Source organism: Ruditapes philippinarum, unplaced genomic scaffold (assembly GCF_026571515.1).
Source record: "Ruditapes philippinarum isolate M1 unplaced genomic scaffold, ASM2657151v2 ctg5261_1_1_1_1, whole genome shotgun sequence".
NCBI classification, from domain to species: domain Eukaryota; kingdom Metazoa; phylum Mollusca; class Bivalvia; order Venerida; family Veneridae; genus Ruditapes; species Ruditapes philippinarum.
Genome location: NW_026864974.1, coordinates 1 through 12,781, shown reverse-complemented (window position 1 = coordinate 12,781; position 12,781 = coordinate 1). Strand labels below are relative to the sequence as shown.

The window sequence follows — 12,781 nt, the reverse complement described above, 5'->3', positions numbered from 1 at the left end:
TATATTTTTCATTATGTTTAAATGCAAAAATATGATAGTAAAAAGAACCCAGATGGCTCGAGTATTCTTCATTTTCTTTTATGTACAAACAAGCGCTTGAAAAGCTCAGTCGTCTTTTAACCAGAATAATTTAGTTGAAATAAATATAGCTAAAATTAAAAACACCATAAATTGAAAAATCGAGCTAAATTTAAGAAAGAAGCGTCTTATAGTTTCTTAAAGGCTTACATCTATTTCTTACAAAAATAAATACTAAAAAGAAAAAACAACAAAAAACAATGGTAGACGAATTATTGGGAATAAAAAACACACAGAAAAATGCAATTTCATTTTTTGTACTTTAATACAAGAAAGTTTCATTTTAAAAAAAGAAAACAGTTCTCACCCGCCCCAAACCACTAGATATTAATTTAGGGCATCAAACATATTTAAGCATACAATAAATGCTAAGTGGTGATTCCTGCAGAGATATGACTTTAGGCATAATATGCACTTTTATAAAAACTGACTTCTAAGTATTTATGATTTTATTATGTGCTGCATGAATAGAGTGAAAGAGAGAAACAAAAAACGTTTTAAAGCACAATGAATATTATATCATTAAATTAAAGTTATATTGAAATGAACATCAAAGTAATGTCTTTACGAAAAAGCGGAAAAAAAAAAAAAAAAGATCATTACAGAGAGATTTCAAAAGTATAAATGTGATTATTCACACTGATAAAACTTCTAGTTTTGTGATTATTTTATTGATTATATATAGCTATTTTTTGTTAAGATTTATTGCTATTATTATTGTTATTATTATTATTATTTATTATTATAAGTCACGCTTAGCACAAAGATATGCAGTAAAAACATCTCTAGGGTAATGTCTTGGTAAAGAGACAAGATCATTACAGAGATTATACCTAAAAAAATGAATAAATGAACAACAAAATCAAAAGCAAACAAAAACTTTGCTGAATGTCACGTATATGTAGACATTTGTTATTTAAAATCATTTTAACTTAAGTTTTAGCATTTTCATATTCTATTTTTCAAGAAAAAAAGTATAGCCGTTTATTTAGGGGAAAGACAAGTTTAAGTCAAAGGCTGTCAATTTATCATGTTTTATCTCTAAATAGTCTATTTGGCATTTCCCTTTCCTGGCCACGGAAGGTTCAACCAGTAATCAATATCGGCAAACTTGATTTCTTTTGTCTTAAATCGTTTTATTCCATTTTGGTCGTCCATGAATGTCGCAAAAATCTTTCCATCCGTACACCAGCATTTTAAATTTTTTACTGAATTAGTTTAAGGCGAAGAGAAGATAACACCTGTTGATTCAACCACGTGAGATCATGGTTTATGAAAATATTTGTTGTTTTCAATCTCTTTTTTTTTTTGGAAAACTTCATTTTAAACTTGTCTTCGTCACAGGTTGATCTTTTCCTTTGCAATAAACAGTTAATCTAAAACAGTTTTTGACCTGGCCATTTTTACCTTTGTACATGAAATGCATAAATATGATTCGGCTTCTACGCGTATAATTATGTATGTGCTATCTAGTTCATGTGCCCTTATACCATCATTATTGTGCTTTGATGTGCTTTGTCACGTATTTGCATGAGACGGTTTATTCCGAAGCGTTTTTTTTACTTACATTGTTATACAATTATAAATGAAATTATTGAAGCAAAAGTGTTGAAGCAAAAACGGATTGCGTATGTTTTAATAACCGATGTTAATATCTCGTAAAAGTGTTTATCTTTACATTACACCGGATTATGTTTTAATAGATTGTTATAACTGATAATCTTTTAACAATTATTCCCGGCAGGCGATATCACGCGGGGTGGCTAGAATCACGTGCTTTTGTATAGTAATACCCTTGAGAAAATGGCGACTGCTGAGCCCCAGTAAGTACCTTATTATGTTAAATTAAGTTGACAAACGTTTCAAAACAAAACCTAGCGTATCATATGCGCGCCAATTTTTTATTCAAATGGCAATACAAAGTGCATTATCCTACGTTTTGTGGTTTTTGAGAACATTGTTTGAATTGTGTGAAAATTGCACATGCAGCGATAGTAATTCGCACGAAGCGGTATAATTTGGTACCGAAATATATGAAAATAAGCTTTCTTTTTGCATTTAAGACACCAAATCAATCATTTTATTGACATCTGTTATCGTTGTAGCCTACAAACATTCTTTGCAAGTGTATAGTAAGTAAATCGAACAATATCTGGATAGTAAAATAGAGAAATACAGAATCCCTAAAGAAAGCCCAACACGACAAAATTGAAAATGTTGCAGGCTCGGTTTGATTGAGCTTGTTCATGGACGGTACTGGAAAGTGCAAGTTACCGTCCACGCCCTCTAGCACCGGCTTAAGCAGAATTCAACATTTAAACACGAAAATGGTGAAATATTGAATTTAGAGACATCCGCAAATGTATTCATACGGCGATTGTCATGGAACCTTCAATGTGACACAGTAGTGCCTTTCCATGAAAAGCGGCGTATGGTCCCCAGGTAAAAGAATGCATGTGCCCTAAGCGAGAAAAAATGGGCGGAACTAAATAAAATGGAATTTTGAAAGGGGATCTAAGGTTATGAAGCCTGCATATTACAGACAAGACATCAAAAGACAAATTTAAAAAGCAGGCAACATAAGATAAGTAAGTCGCACGAAAACAAAATAAAAAGTTTCACGCACTGTTTCAAATAGCATACATATATTAAAGTTCACATGTAAAGAGATAGTAAATATTTATTTCAATTATTCAAGATCACTTTTTGTCTATAGGACGAATACTTAACTGATTGTTTTTATAACATATCAAATGAACTTTTGATGGGATTTCATATCACACGACTCAATGTTATTTTTCTTTTGCGATAGTAGTTCTTTGACCTCTGCATTGTCAGGTGTGTTTTGGCCCTCATTTTATTTTAATTAGAAAAAAGATGTACAAATATAATTGCTTGTTTTTTGGTACGGTGATGTTTATTAACTGAATGCTGATGTTTTTATATGGCGGTATTTGTTGAATTTATTCACTATGTTACTTAATTTATGAAAATATTTTGAAGAATTTGCAAACAACAACAACAACAAGACAATGATACAGTATTTCAAGTTATGATTAAAGGCACATCAGAAATCCACATTGTTTTAATTCTTTAGAAATGACAAACATGTGTTTGATAATTTTTCAATACTTTCATTACAACTGAAAAAGGTAGCACTGAACATTAAGTATATGTATCGTAAAGGTAGCGAAATGTAAACAAAGTAGTATTTTGACTTCCGTACAAAACACTTATTTACTAAAGGTATACCACTTGCAAACAGAACTTAAGATGTATCTAAGATAGTTTGAGTATCTAGCAAATGAGTATGTTTTTGGAAACTGTAACAAGATACCAAAAATAAGCAGTTTTTTTTGTTTTGTTTTTTAATAAAAATGATAACATTTCAGAGGCATAATGGGCCTTTAAAAAACGAATATTTGGAATCAAACAGTCATAGATATTTGTACTTTTTAAAGTGAAGGCAAGTGTAGTAAAAAAAAAATACACCTGAGTTAAAGCACCGACGTTTTGTTAGCTAGTTTGATGAAAGAATTCAAGGACGCTGGTGGGACTAGAATCCATAGCGGTGAGAAGCATGTATATAAAAATCAGGGACTTTAACCACACGGCCATGGGCGCCCTGAATATCTTATTTACTTATTCTACCACAAACAAAAACTAAGAATGCACGACGCAACACATTTGCACATGGTAAGAAAATAAGCGTATAGTTAAACATACCGTTTTAACAAAATTTCTTGGGTTTATTTATAAAATCTACCAGTGTATAAAAGAATAAATTCAATAAAAACTTTGTAAACCATTTTTATGATGGCATTAAGTATCAATGTGATATTGCGAATGTCTTCTCCTTTGCAATTTTGGTCCAAATTGCAGATACTGAAAAGTAAATGATAGTGTTGTAACATTTCCTTCTGCACAGTTATATCTTTATATATCTAGTTCTACAGATGACGGATGTGGGTCCGGTCTAACGTGTAGAACGTACATTGTTGAGTATCAATGTCAATGTCTTGTTTTTTAGGTAATCTTTTATGAAATTATATGAATATGAATATATGTATTATGAAATAATATGAATTATTATTAAAATACTTTCTCGACATTTGTTCTCTGTCACCGTAGACGGAACACACTTGCGAATTGGTAACCAAAAGAATTATAAAATAGTTTCGTTAAATTTGAGAAAGCTATAGGAACCTGTGCGTGAAACTTATTATTTTTCGTGCGACTTACCATCCAGAAATTGTTCGTTTTTCTTACTAAACACTTGCAAAAACATTTGTAGGACTAAACACTTGCAAAAAACATTTGTAGGCTTCAGACCTTCGAGCAAAATTATATATGGACTTCTACAAGAACACACGTAAAATGATTGATTTGTCACCTTAATTTAACATAATAAGGTACTTGCTGGGGCTCAGCAGTCGCCATTTTCTCGTGGGTATTACTATACAAAGTCACGTGATTCCCCTCCGTGAATATTTACGTGAAATATTGAGTCTCGTATACATTCATGAAACGTAAACATTTTGTAACATACGTATGTGTATTAACATTGTAAGACCTCGAGGGCTGAGCCCAAGTAATTATATCTAGTAGTAGCAAATAAAAAAATAGATGTTAATCACAACAAATTTTTATATAACGTAGTTTACTACTGTAAGAAAAAGTATAGTTCTTTAATTTTTATTTAACTCTTCCATATATAGCATAACACTTCTTGCAAAATTCAGTAGACTACGCAATATATATCACATTAACGCCAAAAACATCGACTTGACAATGTAAAATGCCAAAAAATCAACAAGAAAAACAATGTTTTTAGAAAATACAAATATCAACTGATTTGACATTTATCTGGAGATTCGAATCGTTTCATGTATGACACATTTTTAATACTTTCCATGTAGTCAAGTTTATAATCCACTGTTTAGGAAAAAATGAATATGACAAACTATATAGTAATGTTCAGCCATGCGCTTCGTATCATAGACGAAAACAAATCTTTTGAAATGACAAAAAACTGATTGTTTTCAATTATTTCGTACGTCTATAATATTATGTTGCATCGTGTCTAGGTTTAATGTTATACCATGTTACCAAACATAATATCGCTTCAATAGATTTTGTCACATAGTATATAAAGCATTTAATACGAAATAATAAACACAGACAGTTTAAATGTATTTTTGTATTTAAAGGTTTAGATGCTAAACTTACAAGTAAGAAATATAGGTAAAAACACAGATTATGTATTAAATGTCATAGAACTTTAATTGAGAAAGAAGTATCATTCTTTGCCTATTTTATTCTTACGTAAAATTACTTCATTTACAAAGATATTATTCACCATTGCCAAATATAAATAAATAATATAAATAAATTTATAAAGAAACATTAAATGAAAGTATTGCATAAATTCATCTCTTAACATAAGTAAGAATATTGTCAAGGTTTGTGTTTAACGCTCGTTTTAATTTCATACAAATATGTTATTTTGTTACAGTTGTTATCATACGCTTTTCATGTTGGGCTCATTATGTACTTTCATAAACATGTTAAATTTTACCCGCCAGGAATGTCATCAGGAGATCTACCTGTATATTATATTATATATTTTTGATCGTGTTTACAAATACAATCAAACGATAAAATTAGATGATTAACACATGTCTTATCAGACGAAAAAAACATCTAAGTAAAGTATTTGCATTGTTTATTATACTGTTTTTTTTTAAACCGTCGCAACGTTTTACTTTGTAAATATCGACTTAAATTATAAACACACCTGATAAACTGAATGTAAGAAAATGAGTTTGTTACGGGTAAAACAATTGTGGGATTGGTAAATCTTTTATCCTGCTATTGATTGCTGCATATTATATCATAGAAAAGCATGTCTTACAAAAGATACAAAAATATATCTTCGTAATCCGGTTTAAAACTTTCATTTATATACTAAAATAGATAGAAATAAGAATCCCTAAAGAAAGCCCAACACGGCAAAATTGAAAATGTTGCAGGCTCGGTTTGATTGAGCCTGTTCATGGACGGTACTGTCAAGTGCTAACTACCGTCCACGCCCCCTAGCACCGTCTTAAGCAGAATTCAACATTTAACATGACCTGGTAATTTAGAATTTTGAAACATCCGCAGATGTGTTCATATGGCGGTTATCATGGAACCTTCAATGTGACACGTTAGTGCCATTCCATGAAAAGCGGCATATGATCCCCAAGTAAAAAACTGCATGTGCCCTAAACGAGAAAACAATGGGCGGAACTAAATAAAATGGAACTTTGAAAGGGGATCTGACAATTATGTCGTGCTAAACGATCTTTAAGGATCGGAAATATAACATCCCTGATTGAATATACGGGGCGACTTTTTACGGCCTCCACACGGCACAAACAACGCTGATGTGGCGATAAAATAGATAGAAATAAGAATCCCTAAAGAAAGCCCAACACCGCAAAATTGAAAATGTTGCAGGCTCGGTTTGATTGAGCCTGTTCATGGACGGAACTGTCAAGTGCTAACTAAGTTCTACCTGCATCAAACTGTTTTACACGCTACATGTTAACGGGTGTCATAATACAGCTCTTAATATCTGTGTCAAATGAAATACATAACTATAAGGTTACGGTTATCTCATGGAAACTGCATATACTGCTGTGCGTATTTTTTCTATACATGCTGCTATAATCATGCAATTAACATATATGTACTTCCGAAATGAACAGATACATTCTTTCATACAATTTGGTTTGTAGATACATGCCGGAAGAGAACGCAAGGAAGAATGACAGACACGAAACAAAAACAAAACAAGTCATGGACACGGGATATGCGTGGAATATATTGTTAGGTTAACTTTAAAATTATTTGTTACATAATTCATTTACATGTCCGACCAGGCATGCCTGCTCATTGGGGTACTTAATATTTTTTAGATGAGATGAGCAAAGCGTCCTCAATATGCTTTACGGTATTAAGTATTCATTAGTTTCAGTTAAGTTTGACCATGTTTTGTCTTTGAAATTTTCTTAAAAATGAAACTAGATTTCATATCTTGTCGCTTTGCTCTGTGCCAGTATCTCAGTAGTTACAATAAAACTCTAAATTGTATAGTACAGAACTTAAGAATTTATGACAATAAATATATTCTATGTTATGAATTCCACATGTAAATATTTGATAACAAACGGAATAGACCAATTTTGCTTTTGACTACATATTGAACATTGATATATATTGTCTATCAAATTTTAACACCAATTATTAGCTTAAAGATTATTTCACAATACTTCTAAATCACCTTCTAGAAGACCAAATTAATTTATTTTGTGTTAAGTAAGAAATAGAAATAATTACTATTTAGCTTAACTCCTAAATTAAGAGTATCTAATGAAATCTTTAAAGGAATAGGAATGGATGGATTGATATCTGTCTAATATAAATATTCATCATTTAATAAGAGGTACCATGACAGTTTTCCTGTTGACATCAACCCTATAAGTGAGAAATTCGTGTTTTAAGACACTATTTTTTACTTGAGAAATAAGTTCATGGGCGCCGCCATTTTGGCGTTCTGTCATTTTCGCAAGACAGACGAGACCGAGATTGTGACGTGTTATACCCACTTCCGGTAAAGGTGTACACGCTGGTACAACTGAAATATATCTTGATGAAGAACTTAATTAATCTTATTGCGTACATTATTTATTATTTTATGAAAACATCATATGGAACTGAATTGCTTTAATTAATTAATTGAAGACGCCGCGGCATTAATTATCATTTTTCCGATTTTCAAGCTTGCTGATGATCCCACCACATGATTTAAGTAATGACTGCTTAGTTTTCAAAGATAAACCATCAATTTAATTTGGGTGTTTTGAGAAACTTCTTCAAATTGAAGATATATCCTTTTATTTTGTACTTAATTTTCGCTAGACAAGCTGTCCGAATAGGGTACATCGCCGGTCATGTATCTTTTTCTCAGCGTAAAATATCAACTAAGTCCAATATGCAGAGATCTGCTGAGGACGCGATTTTCCGACATTGACGCTAAAAATAAAATGGCGCAGGAAATTCGGCAGCTAGAGTAATATCGTATGAAAACAAAACTGTCCGTTCGGTTATTTAGGCACCCAGTCAAAACTGGTACCAACAGCAACAGGTTGCCCATTGGCATATTCTCGGGTTTATCCAGTTCCCTATAGCTTTTTTCCACGTTATCTACTTACCCAATCCCTTTCCCACACTGATACGCATTTCTACTACCGTAAATTTAATACAATAAAACAAAAAATCATAAATCTACTTAATATTTAAAATGATTATTAATAACTGAAAAAAAATGTGTTGCTTTTGTATGAAATGCTGTAATTTGCAGTATAACTTGACAGGTGCGGAACTTAATTTCCCCTGAGGTCATTCAGTTCACTGATGAAGCGTAAAAAATAGATGTCTATTTCGTCATTAGAATATTTGACAAGGGTGATTAACCAATCAGGGCAACATTGTGCATGATCAAAAGGTCTGTCGACACAGAGGCATACAAGGAGCAATAAAAATCGTTAGTACACAGTGTGACAGGAACATTTAGTGCAAATTAGGAACAATTAAAATGGATAATGCACAGTATTAGACATAAGTAGTAAGAACCAGCAATTGTGTGAATAAATTATGCAAATGAGATTTTTGAGCAGCCAATAAAAATGTTTTGCCTGCAGTTAATATTAGGCTATGATTACGATGTAAATAAATACCACGCAGCATCATACGTTGACAGACATGTTAACAATTAACTTTTCAAAAGAGTTACTTATATTTTTGAAATGTGTACATCACTACTAACATATGTTCACACTTTTTAATTTGAAAGTCAGAATCAAACTGCAAAATTTAATTACATGTACTATTAAGAACACGTTTTAGTAGGATTTTTATAATAATGATAATTATCGCCGTTCAATAATAAATAGCCAATTATTCGTTGGTGCGTTTGTTTATTTAATTGATTATTTGATTGTGAAACTTTGTTACATACATGTGTATTTATTAACTCTGTGAAATATTTTTTAATTACATTAAGATGAGACTTTAATGAACATAGCATTATTTGGAGTAACGGGCATCACTGGCCTGAAGTGGTGCGACCGGTAGACGTTGATTTTTTTTTGTTTCTTTATTTATTTTTTTTTTTTTTGGATATTGTTGCGTATTTTGAACCATAAAAAAATCTCCTCTACACCTCCTGTGAAAATTAAATTGTCTGGTCAATACTTTAGTATATAAATATTTCGCCATGATTCAACTAGATTTATCATAAATCTAAAGATGTGGGGAAATGACATCACGCGCACCTGTTTTTATACGGCCAATACACAAACATGGCCGCGCCTACTGATTTGTAGAAATCGGTGATTTAGCGATTGAAATTTCGTTATCATTCGTTTAATTTTATTATTTGGCGGCAGAAAATTTGCAGTTTTATTATTTATAGTATTCTTTTTCTGAAATCAAGTTTTTATTATAACCTTGTCTTTCCCTTTAATGATTCAATGAATATATTCTGTATATAAATATAAATGTAACATCAATTTTCTTTTTACTTGTAGGAAGTGTTATCAATTACCTGTTCGGGTTAGGCTCATTGAAATCATTTGGTGTGTTGTACACAGAGATGTTGGATCATTTCTCGGCAGGATCTGGAAATACAGCTTGGATAGGCAGCATAACCTGGTTTCTTGTACAGGTCCTTGGTTCGTTGACATTTGTTTAAACTATCATAATTCTTACAATGTTGACTGAGTAACAATTTTTGACAATTTCATTCGTTTTATTTTCTTTTCAAAATCTAACATTAAAGACAACGATAATGAGAAAATATTAACAATGAATATGTAATATTCACAGACACACCAGCTATATGAAATAATTTTCTATTAACTGCAAAGTGTAACATTTTGAAAATCTGTTATTCAGCGCCATTTGCAAATTGTCTATGCAAAAGATACTCCTTCCGATTGGTTTCGCTTATTGGTGGTATAATGGTCGGATGTGGTTATTTCTTGTCTGGATTTGTTACTCGAATTGAGCTTATGTACTTAACCTTTACGATTATTGGTATGTTTAAGATATATCTAATTTATAAGAACAAAGCGAATACAGTAATGATGTTTAATTTCACTTAATTCACAATATATTATTTGATATTGACAATTATAGAGTTTAGCAGGCAGTAAGAATATGCCATGTATGTACAAATCTACAAAAGCTATCAATAATCGACAATATGTTGTAATGCTTACTTATGAATGTTATAAGACATCCGTGTTTTAAGTAAAAAGAGAAATATATGTATTAGTTGAACGTGTATTATGAAACATGTTTGCTGTTTAATTTTTTTTTCAGGAATCGGATATTGTTTGTCATACGTGTCAGCTTCCATTATTATCAGCTTATATTTCAAGAAAAGAAGAACTTTAGCAAATGGCGTTATGGTATCAGCCGGAGGGGTTGCTGTTCTTTCGTTCCCATCCCTTTACAGGTACTTCGTAAATAATTTCAACTGATAATATCCAACGAAAGTGTTTTTAAATACATCTCTAAACGTCTGTTGTGTTTAACCTCGTAATTATTTATCCGATATAGGTACATTCTCCTTATGCCATGAATTATACTAACTATAGAGTCATTCTCTGTCTTGTCCACATGATAAATTCATTGCTTTTAACATAAGCAGCCGCTTATATACAACCACTGTTGTCATTTTTCAGCGGCATGTCTTGAATGTAGGATTTAAACAAATCCTTGTCAAGCATTTGTCAAATTTACAATAGATAAAGTAATTCTTGTATGTGTATCATATGCATGTAAAAGTATGGCAATCACCAAGGACCAATGCTACCAATAGTTTTAAGATCTGTATTCAGGTTTATAATGACGACTATTCATTAATATATTATTCCCCTCGAAAATGTCTTCATTACAGGTTTTTAATAAACAAATATGGTCTATCACAAGCACTTTGGGTGATAGGTGCAATCGTTTCAAACATTTGTGTGGCAGGCTGTTTATTTCTGGAGCCAAACAAACCACCTCCAAGCAATAATGAACAGGCAAGAATTGAAGAAAGCATTTCAAGTGAAACTGATGAAAACCAGAAAAAATGTTTCAATGCACTTAACTTAAATTTTTGTTTGTTTAAGAACAGACGTTTCACACTGTTGATTATAGCTTTCACTGTCTGTACATTTGGTCACATTAGCAATTACATTTTAATTCCTGCTCATATTAAAACACTTGGGTAAAGTAACACTTACATTACAATAGGTGTATCTATAACTGGTGGTGCAGAATTAATCGCAAGGATTGCTGTAGGATGGTTTGCAGACTTGAATATTATTCAAAAGAAATATATATTCGTAGTCTGTATGTTTCTTGGAGGAGTTTTTGCATTGATATCACCACTTTTCTGATTCTTTTACGTTTATGGTAGTATACGCCGGAGTTGCGGGAGCGTTTCCAGCGTCATATCTTGCCCTTATATCAGTCTTAGCGATTGAAAGAGTGGGCATGGACAATTTCCCAGCAGCCCTCTCGATCATTTTTGTCTTTACGTCAATTCCGTCTTTGATCTGCCTGCCTATAGCAGGTAGGTATAACATATTAACTCGGAACTTTAACAAGCTTTGACTTTCATAAAACATTAATACAAATGTATAATAAATATGTATGTTAACTTATTCTGAGAATACAAATTATTATACTTATTGAGTTATTATCTAAAATACTAAGCTTTCTATTTATTTTACTTAAATTGTATTACACATTTTATATATACTTTATAATAAAGAAATAGCACACATTACTTAGAATTATAGTGACCGATCAGTCAGCCAACAAAATGTCAATGGACCAAAGGAACACATTTATATATGTAAATGGTTCAACGCACTCATATTTTCTTAATTTTGTCATTTTTTTAAATTTGTATGTTTTAAAATGTATTAAAAAAATCACATATTTTTGTCAGGTTGGATGGCAGATTATTACGGAAGCTGGTATCCTGCTTTTATCTTAACCGGCATTATTCTTAATTGTTCTGGTGTTATACTTTTACTAGAACCAGTTGTCATTCGATATGGCATGGGCAAGACCTATTCATTAAAAAATGTTGATAAAGAATTGGCATCTCGAGTAAACTTAGCGTATAGACATGACGGACAAGAGGATAATTTGAATAATACTTATAAAGTGGAAGAAACACACTTACCCAATAAGGAAATGTAAATCTAGAAGAAAAAAAAAGAAACATGTAAATTGAAAACCATATACTTACATTTGTATAAGAATATCACGTAATATATTATCAAGTGCAAGGATTTTTCTTTGATGACACTTAAAATAAATAAAACGTCTAAATATATGTTCTTGTGGTTAATGAAAACTAGAGTTATTGTTTTGAGTAAAATATTTTACATCCTTGCATTGTGTATTATCAAGATTTAAAGATTTGTTTTTGTAAAAATTGATTGTAAGCTAAACAAATAATGTCCTCATCAACACGACGATGAAATTATTATGTCTGGAAGTTTGTTTGCGACAATGCTATCTTTATGAAAGGGAAGGCGAAAGTTAAAGAAATAATTGTTTGTAATTCAAAGATTTAATAAAATACGCA

The 12,781-nt window shown here is 31.4% G+C and overlaps 1 protein-coding gene across 2 annotated transcripts; it reads left to right on the top strand.

Annotated features, from left to right (window-relative positions):
* The first annotated feature begins 1,655 nt into the window (after positions 1-1,655).
* On the top strand, positions 1,656-12,775 carry LOC132727462 (monocarboxylate transporter 4-like). 2 transcript variants are annotated; one of them, XR_009625353.1, is made up of 7 exons: positions 1,656-1,901; positions 6,861-6,955; positions 9,714-9,857; positions 10,081-10,221; positions 10,510-10,645; positions 11,090-11,752; positions 12,134-12,775. XR_009625353.1 is itself a non-coding variant. In XM_060712989.1 (6 exons), the coding sequence occupies exons 1-6, from the start codon at positions 1,882-1,884 to the stop codon at positions 11,406-11,408; spliced, it is 855 nt and encodes a 284-aa protein (XP_060568972.1). In that variant the 5' UTR covers positions 1,656-1,881; the 3' UTR covers positions 11,409-12,775. The 2 variants fall into 2 exon arrangements, 1 of the variants encoding a protein (XP_060568972.1); XM_060712989.1 differs by having other exon boundaries at positions 11,090-12,775.
* Positions 12,776-12,781: the final 6 nt, after the last annotated feature.

Coding starts and splice junctions, on each gene's coding strand:
- LOC132727462 (XM_060712989.1), top strand. CDS start 1,882: ATGGCGACTGCTGAGCCCCA. Junction 1,902..6,860: donor ATGGCGACTGCTGAGCCCCA/GTAAGTACCTTA, acceptor TTTGGTTTGTAG/ATACATGCCGGAAGAGAACG. Junction 10,646..11,089: donor TCGTTCCCATCCCTTTACAG/GTACTTCGTAAA, acceptor TCTTCATTACAG/GTTTTTAATAAACAAATATG.